The sequence below is a fragment of the Palaemon carinicauda genome, chromosome 18 (genome assembly GCF_036898095.1).
Source record: "Palaemon carinicauda isolate YSFRI2023 chromosome 18, ASM3689809v2, whole genome shotgun sequence".
Lineage (NCBI taxonomy): Eukaryota > Metazoa > Arthropoda > Malacostraca > Decapoda > Palaemonidae > Palaemon > Palaemon carinicauda.
Window position 1 is genome coordinate 78,764,011 of NC_090742.1, and position 20,860 is coordinate 78,784,870.

The following is a 20,860-nucleotide window of genomic DNA, read 5'->3' on the forward strand; positions in this document are numbered from 1 at the left end:
GTGGGGAATGAAAGTGACGGAGAGACAGAAATTGAATGTGTTTGAGATGAAGTGTCTAAGGAGTATGGCTGGTGTATCTCGAGTAGATAGGGTTAGGAACGAAGTGGTGAGGGTGAAAACGGGTGTAAGAAATGAGTTAGCGGCTAGAGTGGATATGAATGTGTTGAGGTGGTTTGGCCATGTTGAGAGAATGGAAAATGGCTGTCTGCTAAAGAAGGTGATGAATGCAAGAGTTGATGGGATTAGTACAAGAGGAAGGCCAAGGTTTGGGTGGATGGATGGTGTGAAGAAAGCTCTGGGTGATAGGAGGATAGATGTGAGAGAGGCAAGAGAGCGTGCTAGAAATAGGAGTGAATGGCGAGCGATTGTGACGCAGTTCCGGTAGGCCCTGCTGCTTCCTCCGGTGCCTTAGATGACCGCGGAGGTAGCAGCAGTAGGGGATTCAGCATTATGAAGCTTCATCTGTGGTGGATAATGTGGGAGGTTGGGCTGTGGCACCCTAGCAGTACCAGCTGAACTCGGCAGAGTCCCTGGTTAGGCTGGAGGAACGTAGAGAGTAGAGGTCCCCTTTTTTGTTTTGTTTTGTTTCATTGTTGATGTCGGCTACCCCCCAAAATTGGGGGAAGTGCCTTTGGTATATGTATGGATGTATGTACGACGACATGGCTGAGCCCAAAAAATGGATTTTGAGCAAAGCAATCTATTTTTGGGTGATATGGCCATGTCGTCCTGATGGACCCTCCCTTTTTTCGAAAAGGAGTATACAAGAGTAACGAAAGACCCCACCCGAAACTACTCTATCTGCGGCTATCAATGCTTAATTGGAACAAGGAATAGTTACGCCATAGTAGTACTGAGAGGGGATCCACCGGGTAACCTTGATGACGGCTCCCCTTCAATTTCGTCACTCTTCCCCCCTCAAAGCGAAAACTCTATTCGGGGTAAAGATTGCTATGTATCGTAACAAGAAATACATCCCCCGATATTATGCGATGTCCTTAGAATTTATATTAAGGATACTCGCGCCAGGAGTTAGAATTCTGGAAACCTGTGGTTAATTCTCTGGGAGTATCACTGTAGCCAAAATATCCCTTAGAAAGCTACCAAAAGGAACCTTCCATCAGGACGACATGGCCATATCACCCAAAAATAGATTTTTTGCTTTGCTCAAAATCTGTTTATTAGGCACGAAAATAAGGATGACAATGTTTGAATTGGATAACCCCCTTCCTGGAAAGGGATACTACTGTTACACGAGCCAAGTTACACTAGGAGAGTTCGGTCTTCTTTATTGGAAGAGCATAAGCTACTCTCCCAAGAGGAGTCCGCTTACAGTCATACCCATCGCAAAAGGTACACAACTTAGGAAAATTGGAAAGGTTTGTATCCTCTAAGGGAAAAAATTCCACTCTACTACATGTCTTGACTTTTAAGGTACTTCCTCTAATGCAAGTAACACACCACAGAACTGACAAACACTTGACAAACTAAAGCAAGAAACAATCAAACAGTCGAAAGAAAGCAGAAATACTACGTTCTTGCAGGATGCACCAGAAGTCAAAAGTGGCGTGACAGTCAGCCTTTTAGGTGCTTCTCCTTCATCTGCCTGTCATTAACTATCATAACTTCCTTGTTAACAATTCAACAGGCTTCCAGCTCATGCTTAAGTCATATTCCTAATTAGAACAAACAGTTTGTATCTTCATGGGAACAAAGAATAGCTTCAATATGGACTGAAGGGCTGTTATATGATTAATGCTAAGATGACAAAAATCACAAATTTTAAGTACAGTAATTTGTATTTTTCCCAACAGTACTTACCTCGAGCTACTTTCTTAGGAGGATCTGGGATCTCCTCATTCACCGATCAAGAATTTTGCGTAGCTCCCCCTCCCTCCGTTACCTTGTCGGGGCGCTTGTTAGATCGTCAGTAAGCGTATGTTAAGTCCGCCTCGAACTCCTGTAAGATACTTGGGGTAGGATGGGTGGGCCATAACTCGAAAGTAGTTCGAGGTAAGTACTGTTAGGAGAAATACAAATTACTTAAAATTTGTGATTTGTTCCAACACGGAGTACTTACCTCGAACTACTTTCTTAGGAGACATACCTTAGGAGGAGGGAGTGGCTTACAGTTCGGAATACTGTACTTGAAACTTCCTGGGGCACACGACCTAGATAGGAGGCTAGGTCTAGATTGCCCAGGGAGAGGTAGGAGAGCAGGGGAAAGCACGCAAAAGTCTACCTTATGTACAACTCACCTTTAATTATAATCCAGACATGGAGTGCCTCAACGTCCCACTCTCACATGGAAGGAGGATAGGGAAAAAGATGGGATACAGGAAAAAAAAGGGATAGCAAGGAAGGGGGATAGTAAGGAGGAACCTGTGTCACTTACGATTACTTTTCACGGGCTACCTGGGGCCCAAACCACTAAACTTGCTGCATAGCTGAAATGACTGGCCCAATGGAGAAGGCATCCAGGGACTTTCTTGTACAATCCTTCAGGTAATGGGCTGTAAAGGTGGACTGTCTGGCCCAAGTGCCAGCCCGTAAGATCTGGCCCACTGCCATGTTAGTGTCAAAGGCCAAGGATGTGCTAAGGCCCCTAATATCATAGGGTCTCGGGGTCCCAGGGACCATGGAGCCATCACTCTCGTAAGCCCTTTTTATAACCTGTCGGAGCCAGAAGGATATAGTATTCTTGGAAACTGCCTTCTTGACTGGACCTGTGGAAACGAACAAACTCTTGATGGCTGGTCTGAGTTTGGATGTCCTACTGAGGTATTTCCTGAAAGTCCTTACGGGGCACAAAAGCAGGTCTTCCGGGTTGTCCGAGCTCGGAATTGCTGGGATGGAGAATTCCTCGAACCTAGGGTCCGCAATTGTAGGGTTCTGGGTCTTCGCCACGAATTCTGGCAAGAACTTAAACGACATGTCCTTCCAACCTTTCGAGTGTGAGACCTCGAAGGACAAGCCGTGGAGCTCGCTCACCTGTTTGGCCGAGACAAGGGCCAACAAGAAGACCGCTTTGAGGGTGAGGTCCTTGTCTAGAATGTCTTTAAGCAGTTCGAAGGGGGCCCTCAAGAGAGCCCTGAGGACCTTGGCCATATCCCACTAGGGGACCCTCGAGGAGCGGGGGTCACAAGATTGTTCAAAACTTCTGATAAGCATGGAGATGTGGCGAGAAGTCCCCAGGTTGATGCCCTTGAGATGGAAAACCTGACCCAGTGCCGCACAGACTCCTTTGATGGCTGGGATGGAGACTCCCCGGTCGTCCCTCAAGTAAACTAGGAAGTCTGCAATATTGTGGACCGAAGCGTCTAAGGGCCTCAGATTCTGAGTGGCACACCATTTAACAAACGTTGGCCATTTTGCCTGGTACACAACGCACGAGGATTTCTGGAGATAGCCCAACATCCTGTCAGCAGTCTTGTCCGAGAAGCCTTCTCTCCTTAGCAGTCACTTGATAATCTCCACGCGTGTAGCCTCAGGCCCTGGGGGTTTTTGTGTAGCCTGCAGAAGTGAGGCTGACTTAGCAGGTCTTCTCTTACTGGCAGGGGCCACGGCGGAAGGGTGGCCAGGTCCTGAAGATCCGCGAACCCCTCCCTCTCCGGCCACCAGGGCGCTACCAAAGTCATCTTTGTGGAATTGGATTGTCTTAGCCTGTTGAGAACCTGCCTGATGATCCTGAAGTGGGGAAAGGCGTAGACGTCGAGGCCGTCCCACGAGTGCTGGAAGGCGTCTTCGAACGCTGGTGTCGGGTCTGGCACCGGGGAGCAGAATACGGGGAGCTGTGCGTTGAGTCTTGTGGCGAACAGGTCTATCAGCGGGGAGCCCCAACGCCGGAGAACTTCCTGTGCCACCTGGGGATAAAGAGACCATTCTGACCCTACCACCTGACCTGTCCTGCTGAGACCGTCTGCCAGGACATTCCTCTTTCCTGGAATGAACCTGGCTGTTAGCAGAATGTGGTTCATAGCCGAATGTGGTTCATTTCGGACCATTCCAGGATCTGAGCCGTGAGGTCGCACAGTTCCCTTGACCTTAAGCCTCCCTGCTTTTTTATGTACGCCACCACCGTGGCGTTGTCGCACATGAGTGCCACCAAGTTCCCCCGGAGGAGACGGGCGAATTCTGCCAGGGCTTTCTGTACTACCATGAGCTCTAGAAGATTGATGTGCCGGGTCTTTTCCTCCGCTGACCATTTCCCCTCTGCTGTTTCCTCGAGGAGATGAGCTCCCCACCCCTCCTTCGATGCGTCCGTGAAGAGCAGCATCTCTGGAGGGGTGGAGCCGAACAGGATTCCCTTCAACGTGTGAGTCCTGTCGGACCACCAGAGAAGCGTGTCCTTGGAGGGAGGAAGGAGACACCAGAACTATCTTCTGCGAGGACTCCTCCGCTGACCAGAGATCTTTCAGGTTCCACTGGATTGGTCTTAGCTTGAGCCTGCCCTGTGGGACCAATTTTTCCAACGAGACCAGGTGACCCACTAGCCTCTGCCAATCTTTGGCCCTCACCGGAGTGCCAGCTAGGAACGGTCGAATCACCTGGTCTAGGTTGTCCAACCTCTCCTGGGAAGGGAAGGCTCTCGTCAGCTGGGAGTCTAGGACCATCCCCAGGTACGTCATCCTGATGGTGGGGACTAACTTTGACTTCTCGAGGTTGATCGTGATCCAGAGGTCTTTGCAGAACTGCAACAGAAGTGAGCCTTGATACTTTAAATCTGCCTCTGAGGCTGAAAGCAGCAACCAGTCGTCGAGGTACCTGGTCAGCCTGATGCCCTGTTTGTGTGCCCAGACCGATACCAGGGCGAACACCCTCGTGAATACTTGTGGAGCTGTCGACAGACCGAAGAAGAGGGTCTTGAACTGAAGGGGCTTAGAACCCCACCTTACTCTGAGGAACTTCCTGCCGGAGGGGTGAACGGGAATCTGAAAGTAAGCATCCTTGAGATCCAGGGACATCATGAAATCCCCTTCTCTCAAGGCCGCCAGCACCGACTTCGGGGTGTCCATTTTGAAGGGGGGTCTTCTTGATGAACTTGTTCAGAGCCGAGAGGTCGATGATTGGCCTTCAACCTCCCGTCGCCTTTTCCAACAGGAAGAGCCTGCTGTAGAAACCCGGGGAAGGCTCATGAACGGGCTGTAGCGCTCTCTTGTTCAACATGGCTTCCACTTCTGCTTGCAGGGCTGCTCTCTTCTCCGAGTCTTTGGGCGCCAGCCACTAAGCCCGATGTTCGGGGATCAACGGGGGCGGATCTGACAGGAAGGGAATCCTGTGTCCCTCCCTGAGGATTGTCACCGTCCACGGGTCCGCTCCGTTGTCCAGCCATGCTTGCCAATATCATTTGAGGCATCACCCCACCTGAGGCGTGGGAAGGTGTAGGGGGCCTCTCTCCCTATCTCCTTCTAGGGAGACGGTTGGAACGGCCTCTCCTTGAGCCTGAGTATTTAGGCCTAAAGGAGGCCTGAGGTTGGGCACCACCCCTTCTGGAGGGCCGAGGGGATTGGTGCCAGGAAGAGGCGGAAGCTTCCTGCCTAGCCAGAGGCGTAGGTGGGTAGGCCCCGTCTGTAGAAGCTCTTCTAATAGGGGGTCGTCTTGAAAGTTGTAGCCTGGGCTCGGCTGTACCCTTCATCTTGCCGACCTTCTCTACAGTCTCGCAATAGACAGGAGAGTTCCTCAGGAATTTTGCTTCCCTCTTGGGGAGCCTACGGGGCAACCTGTTCAAAATCGTGTTCCTTCTCCTCAGGACCCAGTTGGCTGTCTGGGTAAACGACTGAAAGGAAAGGAATTTCATAGCCTTACCCCCCGAGCGGATTAGTTCTTGCAAAAGCACCTGATTTTCAGGGACTGACAGGTTGTGCGACAGCTGGAAGCCTGCTAGGGTGCATGCCCACCACTCCAGCCAAGCAGTGACATTCACGATGTCCTGTGAGGCGTCTTCCATCATGGCGGCCTCCGCTTGCGAGAAGACCACCGGCGCGTTTAGGCTACGTTCATCAGTGTTGCCCTGGTTCAGGGTAGCGACCGCTTCCTCCAAAGTGCGGGGCCCTGAGTGTTGCCCGTCAGGCACATAGAATTTCTTTTGGGTCCTAAGGCCCGGCAGGAGCTTGGAGGAACCCTGTGCCCTCAACGAGTTCTTCGGGCCTGACACGAAACGATCCACTTGTTCCATCCCCAGGGCAACATCGGGTGCTTAAAGGTAGGGTCAGAGATGGTTTCTGCTGGACAGGATTGTCAACCATCCTGCCCAGACCTGAGAGCCAAGCTTGTTCCGCTGCTGGCTGAGGCTCATCCAACCAATGGTGCCGTCGGATAAGGGCTAACACTTTACGTTAAGATGAGACCTCGTCCGGAAAGCACTCGCCTGAGCCCAATAGCTCATCCACAATCTGTACCTCCATGTCGGAGGCCTCATCGAACATGGAGGGATCCGTGGGAGCGGAGGCATCCCTCCCCTCCTGGCGGGGTGATGGAGTGGCTGCCTCCGTCATGGGTAGAGCCGCTGGGGTGGAGGTAGCCGTCATGGGTCTACCTCCTCCCGGGATAACCCGGATGGCGCTAGTTGATGGTCGAGGCGTATCCCGAAACTTGGCTGAAGCCGCTGCGACGAAAGGTCCTGGGGCTGAGCTGCTGGGTCTAACCAACGTAAGTTCCCGACACACGGGTGGAGCCGCTGACTTACTAGGTCGGGGCAACTGAAAGTGTGCCAACGGCCGCACCCGATGAGCGGGCGGAGCTGAAGAGACACCGGGCAAAGGTACGGAAGCGGCTCCAGCAGCCACCGAGGCAGGCACTGGAGCGGCAACCTTCTTGCTAGATTTACGACGGTGACGAACTACCGTAATATACCTCCTCCTCGAGGAACTCCTCTTCTTGTATCTCCTCCTCGAGGACTTTGACCTCTTCTTGGCCGGGCTGGTGTGGGAGCTCGGCCTCCTCCTTCTGGACCGCTTCCTCTTCCTCCTGGAGTCCCGTCCACTAGAGCTTTCCAAAGAGAAGGAACTGTAGGAGGAGTAGTCGTCCGAAGAATAAGAGCTTGCTGAGTCGTCTGTCTCAATTACGAGCCTCCTAGGGGTCCTTGGTCTGGATATCGGGGTCGAGGGTTCCATGAAGTCCGGCGGAAGCGTAGCTGAGGGCGGCGGGGGTGAGCGGATAGCGGGTCGAGAGGCGAACCATCCTTCGAACTCTTCCTCTTGTCTCATGGGGGACCTGAAGGGCGTCCTAGGTGCCGTCCACACAAAGGAGTCGTGGTACGAAGAACATGTGGGCTTCCTTTCTTTGTCCCGACCACCCCCAGAACCCGCTGAACCTGAAAAACACTGTCTCGACATGGGGTAGGCACTGTTTCGGGGTTCCCCCACACCGGGTCTTCACCTGAGACGGGTCCTGCGGGCACCAGGCCTTCGTCTACTACACACACTTCCGCCACACTAGCAGACCCCCCCACTCGTCTGCATAGGCCCCTTCACAACAGATTCCCCGACATCAGACTCATGGGGAACGGCAATGGGCCGTTTCTCCGCAACGACTTACCTCATCCCCTACTTTGGGTAGGGGAAGGTGAAGGAGAACCTCTCTCCGACTGCGCTGAGGGCGATGTTCGCGGCGAGGTAAGGTCCGTCTTCTTAGGAGATCTCTTGGACACCTTCTTCTTCTTCTTGGAGAACAAGGTCCACTGCAGCTCCAGCCAAGACTCGCACTCCGGGCACGTGGAGGAAGGGGAACACTTATTCCCCCGACATGAGGAGCACAACGTGTGCGGGTCGACCTAGGGCCTAAAGAGCCAGGCTCCACAAGACTTACCAGCTTGGGGCCCAGGACAGCGACGCTGAGATTCCATAGTGGGAAGCAAATACGCAAACGACACAAGAACGCAAGGGAAAGGTGAGGAACACAACGAGAACATATGGTACACAAGGGAACACGTGGGACACAATGGATGGCGAACACAAAGGAACACGTGGTACACAAAGTGATCGGACGGGATAAGTGAGAGAGAGCGGCAAGATGTTATCTACGCCGCGACCAGACGCTTACTGGCGATCTAACAAGCGCAGCCTCGTGCGCTGACCCCGGGTCGCCCCAGGGTGAGTATCCTTCCGCCCCGGAGCGCCCCAACAAGGTAACGGAGAGAGGGGGAACAATCAAAATTCTTGGTCGGTAAATGAGGAGATCCCAGATCCTCCTAAGAAAGTAGTTCGAGGTAAGTACTCCGTGTTGGAACAAATATATTTTTTTATTTCTTCCTGCACAAAGCTGATGTAAACATTCAAGAAGCCTTAGCAAGTTGACTAGGACATAAGTCTTATACAACATCACCATTCTTTAGTGTGTTAATTGATACTGAAATTGCCTTCACACTTTACACATAATACCTCAGAGGCTCACAAATCTCGATTAACAAAATTACGTTGCAAGGTAAGTGTACATATAATCAACCTACTGTTGTAGTAACTCATTAAGTAGTATCATTGAAATATTCTTTAAATTCAGAAGCTGATAATGCTATTATTAACCTGCATGGCATAAGCATGAAAAAAATTCTATCAAAGATATTCAAAATGACAAATTCGGAGATAATTTGTATTTTTCCTAACCATACAAACCTTAGCTATTTACATTGGGTTTACCTTTCGGCGTAGCTGAAATTGACGAGCCAATAGATTTTAACGATAGTTAACTACCCCCGCGCTAGTTAGCGGGGGTAGGGGAAGGGGTAGCTTGCTACACCCCCCCCACACACCGGTGATTTGCTTCACTTCACTTAGAGGTAGGACTTGACTTGGGGGACAGGGCTGGCGGGCAAATATGTGTAAATAGCTAAGGTTTGTATGGTTAGGAAAAATAGAAATTATCTCCGAATTTGTCATTTGTTCCGTAACCAAAATACAAACCACGCTATTTACATTGGGTGACTTACCCCTTAGGAAGGGTGGAAAGTCCCCAGCCTTACTTACTTTGGCTTTACCCGGGGACTCCGACTCCAAGTGAGCATCACTTGAGAAAGGGAGTCCCTGCACCTCACAAGTTTCTTGCTTCGCAAGAAACGTGTGGCCTACATAAGTTGTGTGTGGAGGAAAGAGCATGACTCGTCCTATGAAGTTGACCTTGAGACCTTTAGATAGGAATCCAGGATAGGAAGTTCCCAATACCACCTCGTCAGGGTATGGGGGACGCGACAGTATTAAGCTTAATACTAGGAACACAAGGAAGCATGGTTTACCTGCAGAGGTTGAGGTCAGCTATGCGGAGACCAGGATGCTGCTTCCCCAAGAGAGGGGAGGATGAAGAAAGAAGTAAGGGTCAGACATACTCTTTCATTCACGCAGACTAAAACTGGGTAACAACGCCCTCAACCTACTGCTACTTGTCCATAAAGGAGCCTGAGGTTAGACCAGCTGTTGTGCAGCCACCACAGGGCCGATAGAAAAAGTATCGAGGCTCCTGTGGGTCACGTCCTTCAGGTAGTGGGCTGTGAAGGTCGTCTGACGCTTCCAGACCCCAGCTTGAAGTACCTGCGTCACAGAGAAGTTTCTCTTGAAGGCCAGGGACGTAGCGATGCCCCTGACGTTGTGTGCCCTAGGGCGACGTGACGGAGGGTCCAGATTCAAGGCGTGATGGATAACCCTTCGAATCCAAGCCGAGATGGTGTTCTTGGTGACCCTCCTCTTCGTCCTGCCTGTGCTAACAAACAATGCTTGCACCTGAGGATGAACTGCAGCTGTTCTCTTCAAGTAACACCTCAGACTCCTCACTGGACATAATAGCAGCTGGTCTGGGTCGCTTGTTACAGAACGGAAACTCGCGATCCTGAAAGAGTCGAACCGTAGGTCCGGCACTCCAGGGTTCTGAGTCTTGGCAACAAATTCAGGGACGAACCTGAACGTTACCTCCCCCCATCCCCTTGAATGGGCGACGTCTTACGAGAGACCATGAAGTTCACTATCTCGCTTGGCAGAGGCCAAAGCGAGAAGGAAAGCCGTCTTCCAAGACAAGTGGCGATCAGAGGCCTGGCATAATGGTTCGAAGGGAGGTCTCTTAAGAGCCCTGAGGACCCAAACCACGTTCCAAGGAGGAGGTCTCACTTCCAACTGAGGGCAGGTAAGCTCATAGCTACGTATGAGTAAAGAGAGTTCCAGCGAGGAAGAAATCTCCACTCCTTTCAGCCTAAAAGCCAAGCTTAAGGCTGAGCGATAGCCTTTCACCGCTGAGACCGAAAGGCACATTTCCTCCCGCAAATAGACGAGAAACTCCGCTATTGCTGGAATAGTGGCATCGAGTGGAGAGATACCCCCCCCCACGACACCAACCACAGAAGACTCTCCACTTCGCCTGGTAGACTCCCTCTGAGGACTTTCGCAGGTGCCGAGACATCCTCTCTGCAACCTGTTGCGAAAAGCCTCTCTCCGTGAGGAGACGCTGGACAGTCTCCAGGCGTGAAGCCAAAGCGATGCTACGGCTCTGTGGAAGATGTTGCAATGTGGTTGTCTGAGTAGCTCGTGTCGTGGGGGAAGTTCTCTCGGGAGCTCTGTCAGGAGCTGCAGAAGGTCCGGGAACCATTCCGCGTGATGCCACAGCGGAGCTATCAGAGTCATCGACAAGTTGACCGATAGTCTGGTCCTGTTGAGCACCCTTCTCATCAGACAGAACGGTGGGAAGGCGTACACGTCGATGTTGTCCCACCGTTGTTGGAAAGCATCTTGCCAAAGTGCCTTGGGGTCCGGGACTGGGGAGCAGTACAGGGGCAGTTTGAAATTCAAAGCTGTCGCGAACAGATCCACGGTCGGGGAACCCCACAAAGTCAGGACTTGGTTGGCTATCTGAGGATCGAAAGACCACTCGGTACTCACTATCTGCGAAGCCCTGCTCAGACTGTCAGCGAGCACATTCCTCTTGCCAGGAATGAAGCGAGCTGATAGTGTTATCGAGTGAACTTCGGTCCACCTCAGAATTTCTACTGCAAGATGGGATAGCTGCTGCGAAAAAGTACCTCCCTGCTTGTTGATATAAGCCACTACCGTGGTGTTGTCGCTCATCACCACCACGGAATGACCCGCCAGGGTCCGTTGGAACTGTTGAAGGGCCAGGAAAACGGCCTTCATTTCTAGCAGGTTGATGTGCAGGTACTTTTCTGATTCTGACCAAAGGCTTGAGGTCCTCTGGTTCAGAATGTGCGCCCCCCACCCTTCTTTTGACGCGTCCGAAAACAGTGTCAATTCCGGGGGGAGGACGAGAAGATCCACTCCCTTTCGCAGGTTCTCGTCGACCAGCCACCACCGCAGGTCCGCCTGTTCCCAAGGTCCTATCGGGACCAGGAAGTCCGGGGAATCGGATCCTTGATTCCACCGGGACTTGAGCCGCCACTGCAGGGATCTCATCCTGAGACGGCCGTTTGGAACCAGACGGGCCAGGGAGGACAGGTGACCTAAGAAGCGCAACCACGATTGGGCAGGAAGCTCTTCTCGCCTGAGGAAGGGTTCCACCACCCTCCTCAGCCTTGCTATCCTGTCGTCTGATGGAGAGGCTTTGTGGAGATTGGTGTCTAACAACATGCCTAGATAAACCAGTCATTGGAACGGCTGCAGAGAGGACTTCTCGAGATTTACCATGATCCCCAGATCCTGGCAAAGTCCCAGAAGCCTGTCTCAGTGTCGAAGAAGGGTCGACTCCGAGTCTGCTAGGATCAGCCAGTCGTCCAGATAACGGAGGAGATGGATGCCGTTCCTGTGCGCCCACGACGAAATCAGGGTAAACACTCTGGTGAACACCTGAGGTGCTGTGGAGAGACCGAAGCACAGCACCTTGAACTGGTAGGTCTTGTTGTCTAAGGAGAATCTCAAGTACTTCCGGGAAGACGGATGGATTGGGATCGGGAAGTACATGTCCTTCAGATCCAGTGTGCACATGAAGTCTTGTGGTCTCACCGCAAGTCTGACCGTGTCCGCTGTCTCCATGCTGAACGGAGTTTGCTTGACAAACTTGTTCAGAGCTGAGAGGTCGATGACGGGCCTCCAGCCTCCAGACGCCTTCTTTACAAGAAAGAGTCGACTGAAGAAGCCTGGGGAGCCGTCGACGACCTGCTGGAGAGCATCTTTCTTGAGCATGGTCTCGACTTCTGCCCGAAGGGCTAGCCCCTTAACCGATCCCATGGCATAGGAGCTCAACGACACTGGATTCGCTGTCAGGGGAGGTTGAGATGTCGTGAATGGGACGCGATATCCTTGGCCGATCACGGAGACCGTCCAAGCATCGGCCCCATGTTGCTGCCACCTGTGCACGCAACTTTGAAGGCATCCCCCCACAGGTGGACACGCGGGGGGACTGCCACTCCGAGCGCTTGCGGCCGCGGCCGCTCCCTCTAGGAGTCTTGCCTCCCCTGGAGGACTTACTGCCCCTCTTGTCCTTGGCAGGAAAGGGTTGGGGCTTAGACACCACTTTCTTAGCTGCCGGCGCCTGCTTCGGTGTCTTGCGAGGCTGCTGCTGATGTTGCTGTGGAGCTGGAGGCTTGTAGGGGCGAGATGCAAGGGGCCTTTGGAGGAGGGAGTCCTGACTCGACTTCCTCCACCTCTCAGCTGTACGTTCCATGTCCTGGGGCTCAAACAAATTCCCCCCGAGGAGGAAGGCGTGTCTGAGCCTGTTGACGTCCACGGCGGGGACCTTCGGATGGATCTTCTCGGTCAACGCATCACGACGCTTGACCACCGAGTTGGCCCACAGGTTGGTAACCTGATGCGCCAGGAACTCGATGGAGCGAGTGCCCGAGAGGAGGAAGGTCTCCAGGGCCTTCCTATTGTTCTCCTTAGACAGATCCTCAGAGCGCAATAGGATGCCCAGAGAACCTAGTCAGACATCCAGCCACGAAGTGGCCTGCATGGCGCACTTCGCAACCTTCTCATGGCTTAGAGTCTCTGACGCCAAGAACGTCACCTGCCGGGCGGAGAGCTTCTCAAGAGGAACTCCCCCAGTAAGCTCTTCTACCGAATGGTGGAGGGGAAGAGCAAGGCTAGACTCCCCCATGATCTCAAAATACCTCCTCTGCTGGAGACGAGGAGGTGGGAGGAGTTTGTTCCCGGCAGAGGAACGACTGGAGGTAGCGAGCACTGCGAGCTGAGCATTAGCCCTGGCTCTGGCACTCTTCCGCCCCTGGGACCAGGGCAGAGCCGCGCTGGCCTTTGGGGGCTTCTGAGTCCCATAAACCTGATCCAGGACCGTGTCCTTGCCTTCACGGGGGGCGATCACAGGGTCCATGAACCCGTTGAGCTGTCTCATCTGGCCCAGGACCTGCCAGAAAGCATGCTCAGACTCTTGCTGCTCTCCTCCCTGCGGACTGGCAGCTAAGTCTCCTGTCCCCGGAAGCTCTTTCTGGGGAGACACGTGGACGTTCTCCCGGGGTCTAGCTGGTTCCTGACGAATACGTGCAGAAGACTTCGGCAACGTCTTGGAGTCCTTGGGTTCCCTCCTGGGAGGGATACAGGACTCCAGCAAAGTGGTCTGGTAGGTACCTTCCGCGCTAGACGATTCTCCTCCACGAGGAGGTGACTCCCCCCTTGGTGCCGAGGGGGAGACCGCCGCCTCACTGGACTCTCCCGAGGACGGAAAAGCCTCGTCTACGGGAGAAGGAGAAAACGACTGCGAAGGGGACGAGGCCTTCCTGACGGACCTCTTAGGAACCAACTTCTCCCTGGGAGAAGTCACCACGAAGTCCACTCCTCTCCTTCTCTTCAGCGGGGGCAAGGCCGTCGCTGGCTTGTGTCCTGGATCGGCGAGTGCCGGCTTCATAGCCTTCACTAACGCCCTCATCAAAGGACCAAACCAGGACTGCCGAGACACGGACACAGAGTCCGAAATTCCCGCTGGAGGGAAGGGGATCGGGCGATCCTTCGGAGTGGACACCACTGGACCTGCCTGTAAAAAAAAAGGGGAAAAAAGTTGCCTTGACCTCTCCGAAGGTCCTTCCTTGTCCTGCAAAAGAGACCTGCGTTAGGAGGAGGCGATCCCGACTGCGCCCTGGCGACATGCGTCCCTGCTACTGCCGCGAGCTGCGGAACCTGACGCGAACGGGGGTCGTGCTGACGCTCGCGCAAGGGTGACACGAAAGAGTCGCTCGCGAGGGGCTGTTGGAGCGCGGGCGCGCAATAGCGCGGGCGCGCAATCGCGCGGAGACAAACGAGCGCGGGAGCGACCGCGAACGGGCGAGCGGGCGCGTAGGCGAGTGAGCGCGTAGGCGAGTGAGCGCGTGGGTGAGCGGGCGAGCTGGGGAGTGAGCGCGTTGGCGAGTGAACGCGTTGGCGCGTGGGCGAACGAAAGCTCTCAGGAGACCGCTGAAGGCCAGGGGACCGATAGTGTCCTGGACACCTGTGACGCGTGGGCGAGCGATGTCGAGTCGGCGATCGATGGCGCGTTGGCCAACGCTAGTGTGCAGGCGAGCGATGGCGCGTTGGCGAGCGATAGCGCGTAGAACGCGCAGGCGAGCTGATCACAGGGGACCTACGTTTCTCTGGATCTGCTGGGCGCTGACACGTAGGAGAGTGCTTGCGCGCAGGCGATGGATCACGCAGAGGATCTGGAGATCACCGGCGCTCAGGAGAACGCTGATGCGCTGGAGATCGTTGACGCGCAGGAGATCGCTGACGAGAACGAGAACGTTGATGCGTCCGAGATCGCTGTCGCACTGGAGAACGCTTGCAAGCAGGTAGACGGCGCGTAGAAGGCTGCGCAGGAACTGTCGGCGCGACGCGCTAAGGCAAACGCTCGCGAGTGGGCTCAGGAAGAGGAGGCGCGTGGGCGTGCAGGAACTCTAGATGTACGCGCAGGAGACCGCGCGCGTTGTTGCGCAGGAGAAAGCTGACGAGCAGGATCGCGAGGGCGAGAAGTTAAGTCCTTGCCCAAGTCCTGAACCGGAGCTCTAGGGCGCGTGGGCGAGCATGGGCGCACAGGGAGCATGTCAGGAACTGGAAGCGCAGGTGCGCGTTGACGACCAGGAGATCTAGTGCGCTCAGGAGACCGTTGGCGCGCTGGGCGCGCAGCAGGAACAGGAGGATGTTCGTTATCCTTAGGAGAGCGCTGGCGAGCAGTAGGGCGTTGATCATCAGAAGAGCGCTGGCGAGCAGGAGAGCGCTGGCGAACAGGAGAGCGCTGACCAGCAGGAGAGCATTGGTGTGTAACTACGCTTGAACGCGCAGGGAAACCCTGACGCGCAAGGGAAGTGCCCACACCGTGGGCGACATCCCTTTGCCCCGAAGGGACCGGTGCCCATCGGCTGACGAGATCAGGCTGCTGGCCGTCTGCACAGGAAGTAGAAGGTCTGGAAGGCGTAGGAGACCGTGAACGATCCCCGGAGAGGTCTAAGGACGCGGCTGCTACAGACTGCTTCTGGTGAGGAGAGTCCCCATCGGAGGACGGAGAAGAAGACTAGAAAAGGCGCCTCTTGACACCCTTATAGGGAGACAGGAGGCCCTTGCGGCGAAGAGGACGATGAGCCTTACAGCGAAGGCGGCCACGAGGGAGGTCGTCAGGATCATCAGTCCTCCGAAGAGGAGTCTCAGTCAGAGTGCTCCCCCGAGGGGGAGACTTAGCGCAGAAGAGCCCGTACGACCCCCTTCCCCCTCCGAAGGATGTACAGAAGGGGGAGGAGAGCCTTCAGCAACATCATCACCATCAGGCGCCGCAGAGGTTTGACCAGACTCGTCGGAAGCCTCTGCCACCACGACGTCGACGATAGACAGAGGATCTACCTCTGCTATCACCGGCGACTGCTTGACAGCGGCCCCCAACTGAATAAGGTCAAACAGGGCTTCCTTGGAGGGCAGGCCCTTAAGCCCCAAGGAACCCCAAAGCTGAAAAAGATCATCATTATACATGGAGTTAACATTATCAAAATCCTCCCCCGGAGGAGGAGGGGAACCGCCCCACTATGGGAGGCGACGCCCTCTCCCGCACCCCGAGGTCGGGAAACAGACCTAAGGCCTGCGCTCCCACTCGGCGGCCTCTCAACAGGAGCTGGACGAGGGGGAGCTTTGGAGGAGGTTTGGGTGGCGGAAGAAGAGTCCCGAGAGCCTTCCTCCTTCAAGGCAACCCTCGAAGGAGAACGGTCTCTCTTGGACTTCTTCTTACACCGGCGGGCAAACCTCTCCTACTGGGAGGCAGACCACTCCCTACACTCACTTCATGTATTTTCACTATCACACCGTCGGCCTCGACACTGCGAGCAAAGGGTGTGAGGATCAGTATCCACCGCAGACATGAAGGTACCGCAAGGACGGCCGGCAATCCCAGGGCACTTGTGCATGATGAACGGCAAAGGGCGAGGCCAACTTCAAACACACAAAGTCTGAGGAAAAGCAAAAAGAGATTAAGGCTGTCAAAAAACGAGGACAATAGACAGAGACGTCTGTTCATTGTCCGAGCCAAAAGTGAAGTGAAGTAAATCACCGGTGTGTGGGGGGGGAGGGGTAGCAAGCTACCCCTTCCCCTACCCCCGCTAACTACCGCGGGGGTAGTTAACCCTCGTTAAAATCTATTGGCTCATCAATTTCAGCAACGCCGAAAGGTAAACCCAATGTAAATAGCGTGGTTTGTATTTCGGTTATGGAACAAACAGTATTTTACACATTGAAATAGTAATTCAAGGGTAAATAGATCTGTATTTCAACTTTGCTTAATGGTTACTATCACCAGAATTGGGTTTAAGAACAAATAAATCCTTAATACTATAATTACACTTATAAATTAGTTACTGTCTCACATTTACAGTATAATACATTCAATAATGAAACTTCAAAAGCTTGTGAAATATTTATTTTATAAAAATATATTCTCCAATACCATTTGTTTACCATATTTGCAAAACACTCTCTAAACTGTGATTACTTTTAATAGTTGATTAATACAAAACAACTCCTTTACAAGGAAAATCAACAACCATAAAAAATAAAACCATTTGCGGGACCTCAAAAGTTATCCACATCACCATTAAACCGAGGGAGACATTTTTCATATTTTGGATGCCACCATGGATATATCCGTACATCGCGAACGGGCTCCAACACAATCTGTGACATCTAGAGAAGAAAGTACATTGATTAGAAAATTAGAACTATACATATTTCCAATTGAAGCCTATTTATTTTCACTTTAAACCTGTAAAGATATGGTTAGAAAAGGGATTTTGACGAAGGAAAAATCTATTTCTGGGGAGATACCTGTGACGCCCGGTGAAAAGGGTCCTTCTTATCTCTTTTCTGATATAAATACTTCCAAATATACTAGAGAAAGTTAAAGCATGGAATGCAGAGGTTACTACCCTCGCGCGAGCACCCTAAGGGCGTCGTGTATAAAGAAAGGGCGTGTGAAAACCACTATTCACAGGTCATCTTCCATTTAGATCAATCCTTCATCAAAAGGGGGAGCCGCCCTAACGGCACCAACCGAACCCACCTGATCCACTCAGCGATGCTTGCCTCGAGCACCATCTACACATCCTTCTACATGAGATGGCTTGGAAAGGAAAGGGATGGGGAAAAAACCCAGGGAAGGGTTTCACCGGGCATCACAGGTATCTCCCCAGAAATAGATTTTTCCTTCGTCAAAATCCTTTTTCTGGGTCGCCTGTGACGCCCGGTGAAAATGTACCAGAGAATGTCTTCCAAGCCCACAAATCAACAGGTTAAAGTAAAAAAGGGATTTTGACGTAGGAAAAATCTATTTCTGGGCGAGAGACCCAGTGAAATGCTCCTTTTACATCATTTCTAAGGTAAAAACTGCTATTATTTACCAGAGAAAAAATTGTATAGGAATGCTAGGTTGAACCCAGCTCGCTCACCTGGGGCGTGAATAAATCACAACCAGAGGTCTCGCACCATTTAGATATCTCCTGTCAATATCCCCGAACAGCGAGGCGCCATTCAACATCCTACTACTACTAGCGATCCCATGCCAGTGACGTCATTCCTTATAGCACCCCAGATTGGGGCCCAATCAGGGAGGGACGGGTGGGTTCACTGGGCGGCACGGGTCTCTCGCCCAGAAATAGATTTTTCCTACGTCAAAATCCCTTTTCTGGGCTCCGACCCGTGCCGTCCAGTGATATGGTGCCAGAGAATGGGGACCCAATATGGCTAACTACCTGAGGAGAGAATAACACAAAAATAACATAGCTGATGAGTTTTAATATCAAAAGGGAGGGATGAGAAATCCCGTAGAAATAGATCAACATGTATATGACAGTGATAAATAGACATGGTAAACAGTTCAATAATGAAACCCGTAGGTAAAATTCAACAGATATGAATAGTGGTAATCAAGCTTGGTAATCAAAAATGCAAAGGTAAAAATTCAATCATAGATATGAATATGAGCATGGTACAAAATCCCATCAGGGGATGATAGAGAGAACCAAGCAAAGTAAATCCATAACAAAATAAAATCAGCTCGGGGATTTTTAAGAACAAGTGAAATAAAAAACAATTCATGAAATTGATCAATGAATAATAAAATAATACACCATAAGGGTGTATGGTAAACAAAACAGGTAGGAACAATAGGTAAGCCAGGCAGGAGGGAAAGAGGATAGAGCAAGACATTGTGATTAGGACTCAGTACCTTCAGGAGGAACTATATTCCCTGCAGCTACTGTGGCAAATCTAAGAGCTTCTAAAGGTTTTAGGTAGTGGCGTTTAAAAACTTTAGGGGACTTCCAACCCGTATATTTTGAGAGCTCATCAAATTTCATATGGTGGAAAAAATTAATTGAGATAGCCACAGCTCGAATATCATGGACATGTGGGAATGATTCAGGATTAGCTTGTTTAATAAAAATAAAGAATTTGTTGTCTGATTCCCTTAAGGGTAATAGTTCCTCCTTGTTCTCTAATAAATAAGGGCCCTGTGGTCGTGGTGGAAGTTCTACTTAAGTAGGATTTCAGGGTGGTAACTGGACACAGGGATGGATCCCAAGGAAGTGGAACAATCTTCCAGGGAGACCACCTGTTTTGAGGGTCCTCATTTTTAGCCAGGAAAACTTTGTTAGGGGAGAGAAGGACCTCACCCAAAGAGAGAAACTCTATATGACCTGGGTCTCTAGATAAGGCTGACAATTCTGAGATTCTGGAGCCAGAGGCGAGGCTCAAAAGAAAAAGTGACTTTCTTAATAATGCCATATAGTTACAGGATTCATTTGGGGTGTCAGAAGGTAGCTTAAGAACATCGTTCAAAAACCAGAAAACTGCGCTAGGGCAAGTTGAAGGTTTTAGTCTGGCACAAGCTCTCGGAATGGATGAGAAATATGAATCCGTTAGATCAATGTCAAAACCAATATAAAAGATTTTTTTCAAGGCTGACTTGATTGTAGTAATTGTATTGGCTGCCAGGCATGATTCGAAGAGAGTTCTGAAGAATTTCAGTTAGGTTCATCGTCATTTTCTCAACTTGGGAATCTTTCAAGAACTTAGCTAATTTCTTGACAGCTGAGTCATATTGACGGAGAGTAGATTCCCTTTTGTCAGATTCCAGGAAAATAGTATTCAAAGGATCGATGTTTGCACCTCGTTGGGCTGCGAACTTCATGAAGTCCATAAAGTTAGGGCATTCAGAATCCTTGAGGAAGCGAACACATTGTGAGTTTGTACTGTCTGTGTTAGCACCGGATTGGGAATCCGCCGGGGGCGGAGACCTAGTTCTAGCAACAAGGGGAACCAATTACTCTTGGGCCAGTTGGGGGCTACGAGAGCCACTTGACCTTTGAAGGATCTGAGTTTGTGCAAAACTTTCAGCAGGAGATTCACCGGAGGAAACAGATAAATCGTCTTCCAGGTATTCCAATCTAGAATCATAGAGTCCGTGGCATAAGCCTGAGGGTCCAGGTTGGGGGCTACGTAACAATTTAGTTTGCGATTGGATTCCGTCGCAAACAGATCCACCTGGAGACCCAGGACTTGAGATAGTATCCACTGGAAAGATCGATTGTCTAGTGACCATTCCGACTCTAGCGGAGTCATCCGGGAAAGTGCGTCCGCTACCACATTCCGGACTCCTGCTAGATGGACTGCTGACAGGTGCCACTTGTGCAATGCCGCCATGGAGAAAATCTTCAACATGATGAGGTTTATTTGGGCTGATCTGGAGCCTCCTCTGTTGATGCAGTGTACTATGACTGCACTGTCGAGAACCAGTCTGATATGGAGATTCCTGTCTGGATTGAGACGTTTTAAAGTGAGGAAGACTGCCATGGCCTCTAGGACGTTGATGTGCATTTGTTGGAAGACCGGTGACCATAACCCTTGGACTTTCTTGTGTTGGGAGTAACCTTCCCACCCTGTTAAGGAGGCGTCTGTGTGAACGACGAGTCCCGGGACCGGATGTTGTAAGGGAACCGACTTGGAAAGATTCTTGATCTTCGTCCAAGGCTGCAGACTTTTTCACAGGATTGGGGGAAGGCGAGCACGTCTGTCTCGGCGTTTTGTGGTTGCTCTGGAGCGCCACACTCTGTTTATGTCCTTGAATTTGGACCTTAGGACGATGTCTGTCACGGAGGCGAACTGTAAGGAACCTAGGATCCTCTCTTGGTTCCTTCTGGAGGTCAACTTTTCCTTAAGAAATTGTTTTGTATTCCTCGCTATTTCCTTCCTTTTGGCTTTGGGGAGGCACAGCGTATGGGAGCACAGTTCCCATTGTAGTCCCAGCCATTGAAACTTGGTCTCCGGGACCAGGCGGGATTTCTCGAGGTTGACTTGGAATCCCAGTTGTTGAAGGAAGGTGAGGCCTTTGTTCGTTGCTATGCGGCAATTCTGGGCATTGTCTGACCAGATTAGCCAATCGTCTAGATAGGCCACTACCTGTATCCCCTGAGTTCGAAGCTCTT

At 51.8% G+C, this 20,860-nt stretch overlaps 1 protein-coding gene across 1 annotated transcript in view; it reads right to left on the minus strand.

Annotated features, from left to right (window-relative positions):
* Positions 1 to 16,785: 16,785 nt before the first annotated feature.
* Positions 16,786 to 20,860, minus strand: part of fsd (fates-shifted) — a 407,209-nt gene continuing 403,134 nt past the window's right edge. The window contains exon 7 of the mRNA XM_068391723.1: positions 16,786 to 17,063. Coding sequence (XP_068247824.1) covers positions 16,953 to 17,063 — 111 coding nt within the window. The 3' untranslated portion in view covers positions 16,786 to 16,952. The remainder of the gene's footprint in view (positions 17,064 to 20,860) is intronic.